Source organism: Mustela lutreola, chromosome 16 (genome assembly GCF_030435805.1).
Source record: "Mustela lutreola isolate mMusLut2 chromosome 16, mMusLut2.pri, whole genome shotgun sequence".
In the NCBI taxonomy this organism is placed as follows: Eukaryota; Metazoa; Chordata; class Mammalia; order Carnivora; family Mustelidae; genus Mustela; species Mustela lutreola.
In genome coordinates, this window is record NC_081305.1 from 448,687 (window position 1) to 466,047 (window position 17,361).

Genomic DNA, 17,361 nt, shown 5'->3' on the forward strand with positions numbered 1-17,361 from the left:
ACCAAGTGCACCCCGCTGCTGCCCCCGACTTGTGAGGGGGTGTCCTGGGCCTCTACCCCGGATTCCTACAAAAGGGGCTCAACGAGTTATCATGTGGCTGAGATTATAAACTGAAACACAGGACCTTTTGTTGGCTTATAGCTGGTCATGTGGTGCAAAGACGGACCCTCTACCCACAGAACATACTAGAAAGTACCGCAGCCGATTGCAGGGTGTTCTTCCTTGCACACCAGCACGTGCGGTGGCCAGACCAGCGAGGACGGCAGCAGGCGGCAGTGTTCTAAGGTGGCGGAGCGCAGTGCCCGACCCTGAAGCCGACCCTGTGCGTGCATGAGCACCAGGACAGCCGCCAGCTCCGAGGGGCTCTCACCGCAGCCTGTTAGCACGCTGATGAAGTCAGTGGAGCTGAAGACACAGCCCCTGCACGAACCGCAGGCAGAAACAGGCCGCCGGGGGCCCGGGTCTAACCAGCACCCAGAGAACGACAGCGTCAGAAACCTGGAGCTTGAGATCCACGTGCGCACTTGCCCCCAGCACCTCCCGTGGGGGAAAGGACAGAGAAACAAAGCTAGATCGTCTGCAGAGACATTTACTAGTCACGGGCAGGGACATCAATAAATAGATCACAAAGGCCATTCAGAGAGCAGTGAGGCTGTGCGGAGGCGTCCGTCTCCCTGGGTCTCAAAAGGCGGGAAGGCCAGGTCCTCAGAGGCACAGTCAAGGAGGTGGGGGCTGCCGCGGGGCCTCCTCCTCCCCTGGGTCTTGCTTCTCCGTGTCGGCCTCACTCCACCTCTGAGGTGCGATCATCTTCTTGGGCCCGTGAGGGGGCGGGCCGATGAGGGCCTCGATGTCCTCATAGTTGATCACTTCCTTCTCCAGCAGGGCGTTCGCCAGCTAAGGGAACAAACAGGGCAGTGTGTGAGCCCCAGACAAGGACACACAAGGGCCTTTTGAGAGCAGAGCACCCCGGAGGGAGGGCTGTCGGCGAGCAGGACGCCCGGGCAGGCCACTTTCCCAGGGAAGCAGTCAGCAGGCAGCTCCGGCGAAGAAACCCTCCCTGTCTGCACCCTGGAGATGGTGTCCCAGCTGCCAGCCTCATTAATTTTTCTGCTTCCCTTCCAAATCTGTTTCCTGGGGCAACTTCAACTTCCTTTAGCAAACACGGTGTGTGTATCTGCACGTGGGGAGTGAGTGGAGGCTGGACCGTGGGGGGCAGGCGCTGCTGTGGGCAGGCAGCCTCCACCTCTCCAGATGCGGTTGTGGAGAACACGTTGGAGGAGCTGGTGTGCCCCGCACTGGCAACCTGTCGCTGACCGCCCCGTCGCAGCCTCGAGGAGCGACACCCAGGGCCCTCAGACAGGCGCAGCCGCTTCCTCCACCGGGCAGGTCTGGCGTGATGTTCAGCCCTGGACCCCACCAACGGGACAGAGGCAGGACATCCTGGGACCCTGGGACCTTGTCAGCAGCAGATTCGGGCTCAGTCCCTGCACTGCTCAGCGCCCCCCACACCCCCCGGGAGGCAGGGGCTGCTGGTCTGGGAGCAGCCCCCAAGGACGCAACATGCATGAGACCATGACCTGAGCCGCAATCAGGAGTCAGACGCTTAACCGACGGGGCCACTGGCAGGCGAACCTGAGCATGCGGTTCCTATCTCAGGGCCGAGAGTTCGAGCCTCCTGTTTGGCAGCAATTTCTTAAAAAATAAAAGAAATTGAAAATTCCAGGAAGCACCTAAAGAGCTGGGGGAGAGTCAGCGAGGCCGACTACACACTAACCTGAACCCTGAGCGGAACCCTGAACCCTGATGTCTGCGGCACCGTGTCCTCTGCCTGCCGAGAAGGGGCGGGCGTCACGTGCTCACAGTGCGGGCTAAGGAGGCGGTGCGAGAAATGGGAGTGCGGCTGGGCCCGGGCGGTGCGCAGGGATCGGTCCTCTGAGGCTCCCTGTGCCGGGAGGGTTCCGCGAGGAGCAGGGAGTGAGGACAACCCCGGCGCCCGAGTCTCACCGCCTGCAGCTTATCCAGGTTCTCCTGCAGCACCTGTTCCGTGTGCCTGTAGGCCTTTGCCACCAGCAGCTTTGCTTCCTGCCAACGCAAGACGACAGCCGTGTAACGCACAGGGTGGCCAACCTCAGTCCAGATGTCCCGCGTGGCCCATCCTGGCGCTGGAGTTCACATGAAGCTGCGGGGACAGGAACACAGCTTTTCTCTCGCTGTGGCCAAGAGAGCGTGGCTGCCCCCAGCCCATCCCCTGGGACTGCTCCTGCAGAAGATGCCTGTCTCCAGCTCTGTCCTCCAGGCCCGCAGCCACCTCCCACGTGCACCAGGCCGCACGCTGCCCTGGCCCAGCCTCCCACAGAGCACGCAGTGTGTCCACTGGGGCATCTGTTCCTTCTCTTTCCTGGTCTCAGATCACCGACAGTTTTCAGCAAAAGCCACCCAAGTCCTCACCTGAGAACACTCGGCAAGCGAGTGATCCAGTACTTCTTGACTGGTTCGTCTTCGATGTGGGCCACACAGCAGCACGCTCTGCTCGGTGTGGCAGAGGGCACAGCACCAGCCCCCGAGAGGGGCCCGCCCCCAACCCACCGCGGCGCACCCCAACCAAAGCTGAGCTCGCTGTGCAGACTCACATGGTCCATCATTTCCTGCAGGCCACGGCTGAACGGACGCCGGCCGATGCCTGTGAGGCCCTCCTGCGCCTCGGGGAAGGACACGGGCCCGATGCTCGGCGCCATCCCAAACTGCCTCACCATGGAGTAGGCGATGCGCGTGACCTTCCTCAGGTCGTCCTGAGCCCCTGCAGCGGAGGGTCCGGACAGAGGTTCTCTCCGGGCACTGCCAAGTCAGGGCACACAGGGCACCCTGGCACAGGTCCCAGGAGAAGCTTGTATCTCGTCACAGCTCCTCAGAAGTCTTACACTTCTGAGTTCCTGCTGGGGTACACATGTGGGTGCACTTTCCTGGCAGTTCTCCAGCCCACGTCCTGCTCTGCACTGGCCTGGCTGTCTACCCTGAGCCCCAGGGTCACGGCAACAAGCGAGGAATGGCTCTACCTCCTCTCTGGACGTCCCGGTGAAGCAGCAGCCTGCGAAGGCCGACTGGGCCTGTACCACCATTCCAGTCCCTCCCCCAGATCCACACCCCCACCCCCGCCAGGCGGAAGCGCAGCGGGTATGAAAGCACTTTGAGGACTCAGAACCAGCTTCTCACCGGAAGTGACCTTGTTGAAGGAGATGTTCTCGGACGCACGGCCGCCCAAGGCCATGCACATGCGCTCAAACAGCTGCTCCTTGGTGAAGAGGTGCTGGTCTCTCGGCAGCATCTGAGCGAAGCCCAGCGTCGCGTTAGTCCGTGGCGCGATGGAGACCTGCGGAACGTCACACAGCCGAGTAAGCGGGCAGGATCCGGACTTTAAAGATGAAGGTGTGGAAACGTAGGACAGATCTTTAATGGGAGGGTTTCAAAGCAGTTGAAGCAAATCTGTACTGGCCCCATTTTACAGCAAAGGAGGACCCTGTCCCCGAAGGACGACGGCACAACAGGAGGCTGGGCTGTGCCTTGCGCGCGCACCCGAAGTAAAGCACACGGGCGCGGACGGGGCCGCTGTGGGTGCACCGCTGTGGGTGCACGTCCTGCACCAGTCCTCGCAGGCGCGGCTTGGGAACGGACACCGGCCAGGGACGAGGGAGACTAGCCCTGCCGCTCTGACTCTGGGCAGCCCGACGGCAGGTGCACACACGGGGCGGGCGGGGGGGGGGGTCTCCCAGGGCCTGGGGCATCCGAGGAGGAAACGGAAACCCGACACTGAAGCAAACTGCTTCAGGAAACCGCTGTAAGGGATGGCCCGACCGGGAGCTGGGCTTCATGACCTGCCCTGGCGGAGGAGCCGGCCTGCCTCGGGAGGGGGGTTTCTCATTGTGACAGACGTACCCTTTAGACATCACACAAAGTGAAAATTCTGAGAACAAGGAATTTTAAATAACATTACTTCATTCGGAATTTTTCTGCATTGATTTTTATTTTCGTTTTTGAGATACTGCATTCAGACATTTGCCCTGAACCCTGCCTTCCTCACCCTCGGCCTGACCCGGGGCACCTTAGCGATGGCAGCAGCCCCCAGGTCACCAGACACCGGGTCACCCACTGCTGACTGTGTAAGAGGAACTGGCCTGGTCGACACGGTGTCGTCAGACGCAACCAGACCGTCCACGTGGCTGCCGCGAACCCTTCTGAGAAGAAGCCCGGTAGCGATAAAGTGCCGGGCTTGCGATGCCGCGTCCCACTGCCGTTGCTGGGGAGCTGTGGTGCTCCTGGCACCACGGGACCACAGCATGGGGGCGGCCCCTGTCTGGGCTGCAGCCCGCCTGTGCGGAGGGCGCTGTGCAACCTGCACGCAGAACCTGGGGAAGCTGTTTCTGCTGGTAGCAGCAGATACAAATAAATTTTCATCAAGTTCACAAAATGCCTCCAAGAGTGGTGTTTTTTTTAATGTGAACCAAACTCACTTATTTTTAAGGTGAGCAATCACGAGGTCAACACTTTTGGTAAATACGGCAATTCTTAATTCCAAGAGGAACTGTGTAGATGGCACAGCCAGACCCCTGCTGATCACATGACGACAACACGCTAGAGACCAGACCAGAGCCCACTTTGGATCTCCCGCCCTTTGCTGCTGGGGGTGAGGGGTCCCACACCATCCATTCCTGCTGTGCTCACGTCCAGCTCACAGCGCACTTTCTCTTCAAGCCACAACACGCAATGCTTCCACAGTCAGCTTTGTTCACGGGCCCGCTGGGCTCGCGGCCCCCAGCCCCGACGCAGACGCCCTACCTTCATGACGGCCTCAGTGTGCTCCAGCAGCCAGCCGACCAGGGCGTGGCCCGACTCGTGGAACGCAACCACCTTCTGTTCTTCCTTTGACAGGATCTGGCTCTTTTTGGCAGTCCCTGAAACAGTGTGGGATCCAAGTCTGGGCACGGGGTCCCGAGCAGGCGAGCCAGGCACGCCCGTTGCCCTCACAGAGCTCTACCCCTCGCCATCAAAGCAGCGTCGTCCTGGAGGTTCACCTCCTGCACCTCCGCCCTGGGCTGGCACCCAGATGTTGCTCATGGAAGATGCCAGAGGGTCCCGTTTGTTTCTGCTTCTGTGAGTGCCGGGGTGACAGGTGCCTACCCTCAGGGGCCCACAGGGCACTGGGCCGCTGTGATTAGTGGGATCCCCACCGAGGTCCAGGAGTCGAAGCGGCTCTTCCCCTGGACCCTGGAGCTGCTGCCCCTTGCTAGCTGGCCACCTCCCATGTGCCTTGTCTCTGTAGTCCATGAACCCCAGAGCCCATCACCTTAAGCACCCTGGGTTCTTCACACCTCCAGCGTTCCCGATTTACGCAGCCCGGATCAGCTCTGGGTCTGGCTGTGTGCTCCTAGGGCCTTCCCCCTCCGTTTACGGCAAGGCTGGGTCTGAGCATCCTAACGGGAGGCAGAGCCCCCGATGGTGGCCACTGGAACCCACGTGCTGTAGCTTGGGCAGGCCACACCTGTGCGGTCAGTATGTCTGTCTCTCTCACTTTGACAGTGTGAGATCCATTTCCACAGAAAACTAAGTGTCTTAGGTGAAGGTGAAGCCACGTCTATAGTAAGCAGCGGCCACTTGTGTACCTCTGTCCACACAGGTTCCTGAGCTGCAGCCTGGACACCTGGTGGCGTCTGTACCAGACTTCAGCTCAGCCAGAGTGACAGGGACGAGCCTGTCGTAGGGACAGCTTGTGCCGGAACACTCCCCACCCACGTGCAAGGCCGGCGCGTCTTATACTTGTCTGGTAATGGATCGTTTCCCTCTTTAAAAAACTTCCAGTGTCTTGAACTGAACCTCTCAAGGACAAGACACACGGGGCTGTGGACACTTCAGGAGACTCTTGGTTTCAGTCCCACTCTCCTGACAGAAGCCCAGGGACCCCACTTTGAGTAGCAACAGTTAGGGTCTCCCAGAAGGCCCCCCACCCCGCCCCGCTGCCAAGACCCCTCGTGTCGCTGCCCTGAGCAGAGACGGGCCAGGCAGCAAAGCACAGCTCTCGGGAGACCTGCGGCCCCGCAACACGGACAGGGCCTGTGAGGTCCACGCCGAGGCACCATCGACGGCAGAGGGGCTGAGTGCCGCTCACGCGTGGGTGTGTGACACCCTGTGTCTCTGCTGGAAGAGGTTTCTGCTCTTGGGCGTATCCCTGGTATTTCAAACGAGAACCCGACTTAGGACACTGCCCCCACTGCTCTCTCGTCCAGCAGTGCTTCGCTGAGCCCTTCCGTCACGTGTCAGCCTGACCCGTGCCGCACCCACCTGCCCCCCGCCGTCCGGGTGCTTGCTCTCATACCCGCAATGACCCGCTCCACAGCGCACTCGAAGTTCAGGGTGTGGACAGACGCGTGCCCTTCCCGTGCGGCGTGCAACGCGGCCTCGTTACAGACGTTGGCGATGTCGGCACCTGTCCGCACAGCAGCGTCAGCAGAGGGCAGGGGAGGGGGGCGTGGGCGGGAGGCGGGCAGCAGGCAGGCGGCGCTTCCGACCTGTGCTGAAGCCACGCGTGCCTCTAGCAGACCAGGGCACCTCCGCCCTGTGCTGCCCCCTTTCTGCCCCCGCCAGGCTCCTTCCTGCTCAAGTCCCACCAGCAGCTTTGCACCACCTGCTGTTTCCTTCTCCCTGGGAACTCACAGCCCAGTACCCATGAGATTCTCGTTAAGGGCCTTAAAGGAAAATCCAAAAGGAAGAAATTATAATAAAAGGGATTTTGTTGCTATTACCCTTTAAAACGAGAGCCGTAGAGAAAATACCCTGATTTGTGATGCGTCTCCGCTCAGTGAGAAGACGGTTGAGGCGGGCCGTGGTGCGCTCGGGCAGCCACGAGGCCGTGAACGGCATCGCCTGGCAGGGAGCAGTGGGCACGCACAGCCCGAGTGTGGAAAGGCCCTCAAGGGCCGGTGGGCAGAGGCCTGCGGGCAGAAGGGCCCGGAGCAACCCCCATGTAGGCACTACTGGCGCGGGAAAAGCCAAGTGCCAGGCAGCACTTTTCTCCTCTGCCGGCTCTCTGCGCACGACCTCACTCCCGCCCAGGCTGTGCTACCTGCAGGGCCCTGGGCAGGGGTGCGCACCCCCCAGACAGCAGGGAACAGCGTCCATACCGCTGAACCCCGGCGTGAGCTCTGCCAGACGCTGCGAGTAAAAGCTGCTGGCCTGGGTCAGCTTCAGGCTCTTCAGGTGCTGCTCAAAAATCTCCCGCCTTTCCTGCAGAGAAAGGAGCCAAGCGTGGGCTCGCCCCTGCCCGCAGACAGCAGCCACGGGCGTCAGATCACCGCTGCGGCCTGCAGGCAGGAGACCGGCAGACCGCAAGCAGCACTTCAGACGGAAGGCGGGAGGGACAACGAAGTGCCTCACGCACGTGAGGGTCGCTCTGTAGGACACCTGGTTCCCACACACTCGGAACCTCCCAGACCCCCGAGTCACAGCAGTGGGGAGCTGCCCCCAGCACAGCATCAGGGGAGCCTCACTCAGCCCAAGTGTCGGACCTGGGACTCCCGGCTGCGGCGCGGGGATTGCACACCGTTCCGCCCGCGCTCCGAACCCTCTCCCTACCGAGCACCGCTTGCTGCTGCCCTGGGGCACCGAGGAACTGGTGGGGCCCAGGACAAGGACTCGGAGGCTTCCCAAGGATTGTGCTACAAAACTCAGCCACAGTGTTGAGGGGTAAAGAGAAAAACCGGGGGTGCGCCAAATGAGCTGCAGAGCCACGGCAGAATATAGGTAAGCCAAAGACAGTCGGACAGACAAGAGCCAGCCCCCGGCCACACTGACCTGCAGTGTGGGAAGGTCGATGAAGATGTGTCGATCCAGCCGGCCAGGCCTCAGCAGAGCGTTGTCCAAAACGTCAGCCCGGTTGGTAGAGGCCAGGACAATGACATGGTCGGTGGTGCCCATTCCTGGAGGGATAGACAGCTGTTGGGGTACAGCTCCCCCTCCAGGACACGAGTGGGATGGACCTCCCACTGGGGCCCGTGAGAATGAGGACGTGGACCGACCCAGGATCAGGGTCCCCACGACAGCAAGAATTTGCCTGTCTTCCCCAGGCTGCCAGCCCAGAGGCAGAACCACAGATGGGGGCCTGCACAGCCATCGATGGCGTCCAGGGGGATCGTGTTTCCCCTCGGTAACTGCCCAGCAGACCCGGGGAACGAGGGGCACCGTGTCCACGCTCCTTTGGTGCAAAGCCATGGGCCAGAGCAGACATTTCTCAACACTGGTCTGTGGCCTGGGTTTGGAGGCTCCGGGTTTCTCAGAAGGTTTAAAAGCAAGGGCTGAGAGCACCACTGGTGGCCCAGGTCTTCGTGAGAACTGACACAGGCCCTTGTCTGAGCAAGGCCACACCCGCAGAAAGGCATCCGAGCCAAGGCTGGGTGATCTGGGCCTGAGCAGACATCCAAGGGTCTTCCGTGTATGCTCAGCACACGTTACAGTGCGACGCTGGCCTTCCTGTTGTTGTAGATAATTATGTCAAGGGTCTGGCCTGCGCCGTGGAGGTTCCCTGCACAGCTCTCCCTGTGCTTCTGTATGTGTGACAAGGTCCAGAATACAAAGTTTAAAAAATAAAGACTTCAGGGGCACCTGATTGGCTCGGTTGATGGAATGGGAGACTCCTGATCTCAGGGTCTTGAGTTCAAAGCCCCACTTGGGTGTGGAACCCACTGAATTAAACAAACCAACCTGCCATGATCTTTTGCTAATGAAAAAAGTCCACAATAAGCAGACACACAAGTACAACCTGAAACTACCTGTGAAGTGCCGAGTGGAATTTAAAAGACGTTTTAGAGAACTAGGTCCCGAGAGCGTGAGGCACCACCACCTCCCAGCAGACCGCCGCTAACTCCACCCCAGGACCCCACGACGGCAAGAGGGGCCTGGCTGAGCGCACGGGCCAGGGGCTGGCCACCTCACAAGGATCTGACACCTGAGTCAGTGAGAAGCACCGGGACCCACAAACCACAACCCACGCCCTCGCAACGCTCCTGCGTGTGCGCATTCTCGCTGGAGTCCCCGAAGGTGGGACACGAGGGGTCCAGCCCACTCTTGTGTCGAGCAGAGAGCGGATAACCCTAACCTCCCAAATGAGCCGGAAGCCAACGCAGGCACCACCCAGCAGCTCCACTGGCCTGCCCTGTGGTTTCAGGACGTCGCTGTGACACAGGTAACAGGAGGCTGACTGGACGGAGGGCCCCGGGACAGACATGGCTTCGTTTCTCGGACAAGGAGGGAAGCCAGAGCTCTCCTCTGGGGACTCGCTGGGACTCCCTACTCCGACTTCCGCAATGTCCTCCTCGCACAGGCCGAGGCTGTGAACGTGGAATTCTGAGTCACAGGTGCGAAAACAAGACAAGAGTGCCTGCTCGTCCCTGACCATCTCGCGTGAATGCGCCGTCCAGCAGGGAGCCGTGATCCAGTCGTGTGTGGACAGTTTGTCCTTCCCTGGCTTCACGGTAACCGTGACACCGAAACCCCGCGTACCCAGACCGCTCGCACGGGCGGACGTGTGGGCCGCTGCAGTCTTCGGGGCCCGCAAGCACGGTGCCGGTCTGCGTGCGCACAGCTCGGAACCAGGGCACGGGAGCGCTCGTGCTGGGTCGGATGGGAGCCGCGGCCTTGTCTCCCAGAGAGGCTGCCACAGGGGACGCTCCCATGGGCAGTGTGTCTGCTCACGTCTCCCCGGCTGCTTGATTTAAATCAGGGTCACCGAGGTTCCCGCGAGGACCCGGGTCTGACCTCTCCCCGCCCTCCCCGGCATCCAGTGCTGCTGCCCTGCTTCTCCTGAGTCTCCTGTGAGGCGCGTGTTCCTAGGAAAAACTCAGCAAGATCTTTTGGGAGATGGGGACAAGCTTGTTCTAGAAATTCTAGGAGAGCCAAGCACACCCGCTCCCACAGCTACAGCCGAGGAACAGACGTCAGGAGCCCGCCCGCCTTCCTCCCAGACCGCTGCAGGGGGAGGCCGCTGCCCATGGGAGGCGGACGCACCGGGTTGGGGCCCCGCTGCTGCCAGGTCCAGCCAAGCACTGGCAGAGGCACAAAGGCCATTCAGTGGAGGATGCAACAGCCTCTTCAGCAAATGGAGAACCGGACCCCCCCACGCAGAAAAAGGAGCCATGGCCACACCCTCGCATCTGGCCCAGCGTGACGTCAGACACCTCGTGGATGAAGACGGAAGGCCGGGTGGATGGGAGCGAGGGCCTCCTGCTGACCCCGAGGGAGGCCGGAGCTCATGCCCCACAGGCTCTCGCGAACGCAGAGGCTCAGAGCCCTCCTGCTGTTCAAGATATAGCAAGGGGACTGTCCCCCTCTGAGGGACCTGGTGGGACCCCAGCACTCGGCACATGTGCCCTTGCCATGTGACCTGGCTGTCCCGTAGCACAGCCTCGTCCTGACATGGTGAGGTTTTCCCACGACGGGCACAGTGTCCACTCCGTGCCCTGCACGTCAATGAAGCGGTGCTGTCCTTCCCCGAGGACTAAGAGAGACGCCTCAGATGCCACTGAAGGGCTGAGAATGGCCGGCTGTGTCTGCACACAGAGGCACCTGTTCACTGCTAGTCCAGCCCAACAAGGGCCTTCAGTCAGTGGGTCGGGGTTCTGGGCGGAAGCGCCCCATTCACGGTGGCACAGAGAGCCTGGGCTCAGGGAAAGATGCCATTTAGTAAACGCTTCCTGGGGGGCTCGGTCTTCAAGTGCCAACAGCCCGAGGAAGCGGATCTGCTCGTCCCATGTGCTATGTCTCTGGGCGGAAGCCTCCTTGAGTGCCTTCAGGTCAGGTGGACTGTAGTGAAACACACAGAGCGCAGGTGAGGTCAGAAGCCAGGACGTCAAAGCTCCAGAGCCTGGAGAAACAGGGGCCAGTGGGAACCCCACAGCACAGCACCTCCCAGTCCAGAAGCGCGCCTGCAAGCCGTGCAGGGCTGCCGTCTGCAGGAGCCCAAGGGCAACACGAGCTAGAGGAAGCGTGAAGACTTCCGACAGCCTGCTCTCGCCCGTCCCCTCGCCAGCGCAGACGCTGGCGTCCTTCCAAAGAGACAAACGGGAGCCGTCACTAACATCTGGTACTTCTGGGGCGACTGGGTGGCTCAGTCATTATGTGTCTGCTTTCAGCTTAGGCCCTGATTCCGGGGTCCTGGGATGGAGCCCCGCATCGGGCTCTCTGCTCGACGGGGAGCCTGCTTCCCCCTCTCTCTCTGCCTGCCTCTCTGCCTACTTGTGATTTCTCTGTCAAATAAATAAATAAAATCTTTAAAAAAAAAAAAAAATCCAGTACTTCTGAGAGCAGAGGCTCATCAAACACACAGTCCTGGGTCTCTGCAGACGGGACTGACCTCAGTTTCGGGTGCCCGCAGGCCCAGGTGTGAGACCTTGGGACCAGAACCTGAGGGGATCTTCCAATCCTGGCAGGACTCGGACCATGTCCAGAACCCCACTAAGTAGAGGTGGCTAAGCATGAAGGGGTCATGAAAACCCATTCAAACGAAAAGCACCAAGTGTGGTCTCAGCGATGGGAGACTGCGGGGGGTAACTCCAAGACCATGAGCAGCCCACAGCCTGCCCCCGGAAGGCGCTCCTGGAGGCCCCTCTGTGCCGGCACCCCGACAGCGGCATTCAGAACTGGGACCTCGCTCTGCACATGGTCCCGAGGACGTGGAGCCCGTGGAAGCTTCCCTCCCCAGAAGCTGCCCTTGTGCACGGTCCCTGAGCAAGGTCTGAGGGGGGCTCTGATGCACCCCGTTCTGCAGATAACCCGACCACACAGCCTCTTCGGCACACTGGCTACACACAGCACTTGGCTTTTCCGCCCATGGAGCTTGCCGAGTTCCCAACACGCATGACAGTGTTGGCCAGGCCGAGCGTGTGTGGAGAGGCCTTGCCCTGCCGCTGGCCGGCCCTGCAGAGCAGCACCCGGGCGTGGTCTGGGGCAGCTCTCTAGGGCCTTTCCTGAGTCCGAAAGTGTTTCCGAGTGAGAGGCTCAAACAGTTTGTCTCGAGTCGCACACGGTCCAACGCCACGTCCGCACATTGGCCAGCACGCGCACCGCCCCCAGGGTGGGAGCACTTCCAGAATGAAAACACACGGGCACCTGGGTGGCTCAGTGGGTTAAGCTGCTGCCTTCGGCTCAGGTCATCATCTCAGGGTCCTGGGATCGAGTCCCGCATCAGGCTCTCTGCTCGGCGGGGAGCCTGCTTCCCTTCCTCTCTCTCTGCCTGCCTCTCTGCCTACTTGTGATCTCTGTCTGTCAAATAAATAAATAAAATCTTAAAAAAAAAAAAAAGGAATGAAAACACACACACACACGTACTCGGTTCTCTTGGAGCCAGGGACGTGAGCACAGAGTGTCTCCCTCACCCGCAGTGCTGCAAACGGCGCGGGAATCCTGACGCTCTGGGGCCTGAGGTGGGTACCTGTGGGCCCACAGTCACAGCCGCGTTATTCCAAGAGCTGGGGCCGTCCGCCAGCAGGGGACTGGCCACGTGGGGGGACTATTAGCCTTAAATGAAGTCCCACCACATGCACTGCAAGGAAGACATGACCCTGGGGACTCACAGAGCTGCTGTGCCCTCGAGGGTCCTAGAAGTCTCAGATCCGTGGAGACAGAGAGCAGGGCTGTGGCTGCCAGGGGCTGGGGAGTTAGTGTTTAATGGGGACAGAGTCCCAGTTGGTGAAGAGGAGAAGGCTCGAGAGCCAGACGGTGGTGGGTGCACAGTGAGAACATACTTAATATCCCTGAAGGAAGCACTCGTAAATGGTTAAAATGATCAATGTTATTATATATGTCACGACAGCAAGAATAAAGTGAGGCACATGGCCGGTCCTATCAGTGAAGCATCTCACCCTTGCTCTCAGTTGTAAGTCTGAGCCCCATGTTGGGTGTAGACTTAAAGATAAAATCTCTAAAAAACAAATAGATAGGGGCGCCTGGGTGGCTCAGTGGTTAAGTGTCCGCCTTCAGCTCAGGTCATGATCCGGGGTCCTGGGATCAAGCCCCGCATCGGGCTCTCTGCTCAGTGGGAAGACTGCTTCTCCTCTCCCTCTGCCTGCTGTTCTGCCTACTTGTGCTCTCTGTCAAATATTTTAAAAAAATAATAATAAAACAAATAAAATCTTAAAAAGGAGCCGTTCCAGTCACTCCCAACCCTGAGATCAAGAGTTGCAGGCTCCCGGACTGAGCAGCCGGGCGTCCCGTGTCCCCTCTACCCTCTGAGCGGCACAGCCCGCTGGGTTCATCCAAGATTGGAAGCGGGGTCATGACCTGCCCTGCCCTTTGGGCTCCCAGGGTTTCCCCTTTCTTTTCTACCGTCACCGTCAAACCTGAGTCTCTGGATGGAGCCGGGTGACAGACACGCTGACACCAGCCTCCTCTCGTTACTCACACCCGGGGCAGGTGTGTGGTGGGGACACAGACCAGTCGCTGCAGGTAAGTGAAATGCCTGGAAGCACGAGCGTGAGGTTCCGGAACAGGACGCCAGCTGCACGGTCCATCTAGAGAGTAGGTCTCGGGAAGACAGCCTTCCACACCCAAGAGCAGGCTGGGTGAGGGGCACCCACCGTCCATCTCCACCAGAAGCTGGTTGAGCGTCTGCTCTTCCTCCGTGTTGGAAAAACCAGACATGGTGGTAGACCGTTTCTTGCCCACGGCGTCGATCTCATCAATGTAGACGATGCAGGGCGCTCGAGCCCGGGCTTCCTTGAAGAGGCTCCGGACGCGGGCAGCGCCAAGGCCTGAGACGACACGGGGACCCAGAGTCAGACAGGTAATGGGCGATGAGCCCAACCCTCGTGCCAGTGGCCAGAGCTGCCCCGAGGATGACCGGGTCTCCTGGAGTCCCCCTGCCGGACGCTCACCCTCCTGCACTCCCCAGGCCACACACAGAAGCAGCTTCAACGAACATCACTGCCCAGTTCCCTCCATAAACGTGTCCAGTAACCCAGGTTTCACGTGTCCTTCCCTGTCCCCCTGGGCCCCTGTCTACCCGGCTGCCTGAGGAAGGGCGTGTGATGGCAGAGACCTCGCTGCACAGATGGTCGGGCAAACCTGTCCGCAGCCCCCCAGCAATACCGACCTCCAATGACCTCCACGAACTCCGGGCCGGCCATCGCCAAAAAGGGCACCTGGGCCTCCGTCGCCACCGCCTTGGCCAGAAGGGTCTTCCCGCAGCCGGGGGGCCCGAGCAACAGCGCACCTTTTGGGACTTTGGCGCCCAGCTGAAGGAAGCGCTCTGGGCTCTGGAAAAGCAGACCACGGCGCGCTGGTCATAGGTGTTTGGGAATTTCCAAAACAGGACTCCCATGGAGCTCAGCTCCTGTACCATCTGGAATCAGCCACGGTTCACGTGGGGGAGGAAGCGGAGTGCTCCGGCCGTGGCCAGGCATCCCGGGGGGTCTGGGGTGCGGTCAGCCAGGGGTTCCTGGTCACCCACAGGGCCCCGGCTCTCCGATGGGCACCCAGCTGTGCCCCCGGCCTGTCTGGCTGGCTGAGCCCACGTGCCCACACCCGCCCCTGCATGGCCGCACCTTCAGGTAATCCACAAACTCTCTGACTTCTAACTTGGCTTCGTGCATCCCCGCCACATCTTTGAAGCTGACGCCTTTCCCCATCTTGCCGTCCACAATCGTGAAACGAGCCACTTTAAGCTGGTTCTGGGCAGAAAGAACAAAGGGCAGGTTCTGTGAAATGACAGGAGACGTGAGCCCCTCGGGTTGCGGCTGCCGGCACGAGGCAGCTGTGTGTCCCTGGGGCCCCGGCTCCCCCAAGCCTGGCTCTCCTCACACCCTCTCCGCTCAGACAGAGGGAGGTGAAGCCGTCTTCTGGGCATCCAAGGGAAAATGTTTACTATGCATTGTGAACAGTAAAAAAATTCTCTAGCATCTAGCAATTTGCCTTTAAAAAAAAAATAACAACCCTTAAACCACCCCCGTTCCAAACAAGGTAATTCAATATCTGCGGCAGATCGGCTGTAGTTTTCTTTCTTTTTTTTTTTTTTTAAAGATTTTATTTATTTATTTGACAGAGAGAGATCACAAGTAGGCAGAGAGGCAGGCAGAGAGAGAGGAGGAAGCAGGCTCCCCGCTGAGCAGAGAGCCCGATGCGGGACTCGATCCCAGGACCCTGAGATCATGACCTGAGCCGAAAGCAGAGGCTTAACCCACTGAGCCCCCCAGGCGCCCCCCCGTCTAATTTTCTATACGGCTTTTCCCACTATGGTGAAGCGCTCTGATTGTCAGAGAATGCGGTAACTCACAGCTCTAGGAAGGTTTGGTAGAAACGCTAGCTGGTTAATTTCTGGAATGCAGCCCGGCAAGACAAAGGTCTCGGTGAGGGATGCAACCCTGAGCTACCAGGTGGAGCAGCAGGCCCCCCAAAGACAGGTGTGCCCCAGCTCCATCACAGTATTAGCGAGACACAGCAAGGGCGAGGAACAGCCCCAGGACACCTGGGGCTCGGTCCACAAAGCATCTGCCTTCAGCGCAGGTCATGATCCTGCAGTCCTGGGGTCGTGCCTCTCATCAGGCTCCCCTCTCAGCAGGGAACCTGCTTCTTCCTCTGCCTCTGCCTGCCCCCACTCCCCCTACCTGTGCTCGCTCTCTGTCAAACAATAAAATCTTTAAAAACATTTTTTTTTAAGAAATAAATAAACAGCCCCGAGTATGTAAGCCTGGTGAACCTGGCTGAGTGAAACCCAACAGCTCCACAATGAGACACCATCAACTACAGACAGGAACATGCGCCTGGTCCCAGTGGAAACCTGCCTCAGTTCCCAGGTCGGTGACCAGAGGGTACCCTCTGCAGACCTGCTCCAAGCAGGCCTTGGGTGCCTCCCAGCACCTCTGCCAACAGGACTACCTGGCCAGATGAGACCTGCCAGGGAGGGACAGTGCATGTTACCACGAAGGCCACCATACAATAGGAGGGCTTTGTTGTTTTGGGTTTTTTTTAAAGTAAACTTTATATCCAACTTGGGGCCCGAACTCAAGCTTCCCGTGCTCTACCGAGTGAGCCAGCCAGGCGTCCCAGGAGAATGCTTTTAAAGTGTACTGAGGTTTGGGGCACCTGGCTGGCTCAGTCTGTAGAGCATGTGATGCTTGACCTTGGGGTCTTTTTTTTTTTTTTTTTTTTAAAGATTTTATTTATTTATTTGACAGAGAGAAATCACAAGTAGATGGAGAGGCAGGCAGAGAGAGAGAGAGGGAAGCAGGCTCCCTGCTGAGCAGAGAGCCCGATGCGGGACTCGATCTCAGGACCCTGAGATCATGACCTGAGCCGAAGGCAGCAGCTTAACCCACTGAGCCACCCAGGCGCCCAACCTTGGGGTCTTGATATCGAGCCCTCCATTGGGTGTAGAGATTACTTAAAAAAAAAAATAGAATATTTAAAAAAAAAAAAAAAAAAAGTAAAATAAGAACATAAAGACAACCTTTACCAACTTCTCAGTGTCTTAGCTAGTAGGAAAAACCAAAAACGAAGTCATGTCCAGCCCCAGAAAAACTGCCGAACAAAGTGTCCAGCACACCCATGAGGCTCGGCTGCCCGGCGAGTCAGAGAGGGAGGGGCCTGGGCGCCTCTCGGTCGGCCCCTGTGGCCGTGAACATGCGCTCACGGGAGTGTGCCAGGACCCTGCCCCCCAGCCCGAGCACAGACCCTAGGCCACAGGTGCCAAGAGACGGGCTCTCCACCACTTACGAAAGCACTGAGTCCTCCTTCCCTTCCGGTCATTCCGGCCAGACGGAACACGTACCACAGGATGGCCAGGCCCACGGCAGTCATCCCCAGGGCGTAGAGAGCACTAGCGGGGGAGAGGGACGGTCACGGGCAGGCGGCGCGCAGACCCGCTTCGCGTCGGGCCGCGGACGCTCTGATGAGGACGAGTGCAGCCCAATTCCCGTCCTTTGTGACCTGCCCCTCAACTGTCCCGGGAACACATCACAGCCTGATACGGCGGCGCACCACGGCGTGAAGCCGAAACATGGACACGGCGCTGACCCTGTCCGCCAGGGCCTCCTGATAATGCCTGAAAGAACACACTTTTCACACGTGATGTACTTTTCTTTTCCACAGAGCGAGCGCGCAAGCAGGGAGAGGGAGAAGCAGACTCTCCGCTGAGCAGAGAGCCCGACAGAGGGCTTGGTCCCAGGACCCTGGGATGGTGATGTGAGGTGAAGGCAGACGCTTAACCGACTGAGCCACTCAGGTGACCCGTATTTTATTTTCCAAAGTGACCCATCCGGGCCACCTGGGTGGCTGAATCAGTCAAGCGTCCGCCTTCGGCTCAGGTCATGATCCTGGGGTCCTGGGACT

The 17,361-nt window shown here is 59.5% G+C and overlaps 1 protein-coding gene across 3 annotated transcripts in view; it reads right to left on the reverse strand.

The window, feature by feature from the left end:
- Positions 1-573: 573 nt before the first annotated feature.
- SPG7 (SPG7 matrix AAA peptidase subunit, paraplegin) overlaps positions 574-17,361 on the reverse strand; it is a 28,865-nt gene continuing 12,077 nt past the window's right edge. The window contains exons 6-17 of one of the 3 annotated variants that reach the window (XM_059150725.1): positions 16,747-16,849; positions 14,580-14,705; positions 14,129-14,291; positions 13,614-13,787; positions 7,840-7,964; positions 7,170-7,272; positions 6,365-6,475; positions 4,831-4,946; positions 3,211-3,367; positions 2,631-2,797; positions 2,005-2,082; positions 574-894 (exon numbers count right to left, since the gene is read on the reverse strand). In XM_059150725.1, the coding sequence (XP_059006708.1) occupies positions 718-894; positions 2,005-2,082; positions 2,631-2,797; positions 3,211-3,367; positions 4,831-4,946; positions 6,365-6,475; positions 7,170-7,272; positions 7,840-7,964; positions 13,614-13,787; positions 14,129-14,291; positions 14,580-14,705; positions 16,747-16,849 (1,600 nt within the window). In that variant the 3' untranslated portion in view covers positions 574-717. Of the gene's footprint in view, positions 895-2,004; positions 2,180-2,630; positions 2,798-3,210; positions 3,368-4,830; positions 4,947-6,364; positions 6,476-7,169; positions 7,273-7,839; positions 7,965-13,613; positions 13,788-14,128; positions 14,292-14,579; positions 14,706-16,746; positions 16,850-17,361 lie in introns of those variants that run through there. The other 2 variants (XM_059150728.1, XM_059150727.1) reach the window with 2 other exon arrangements.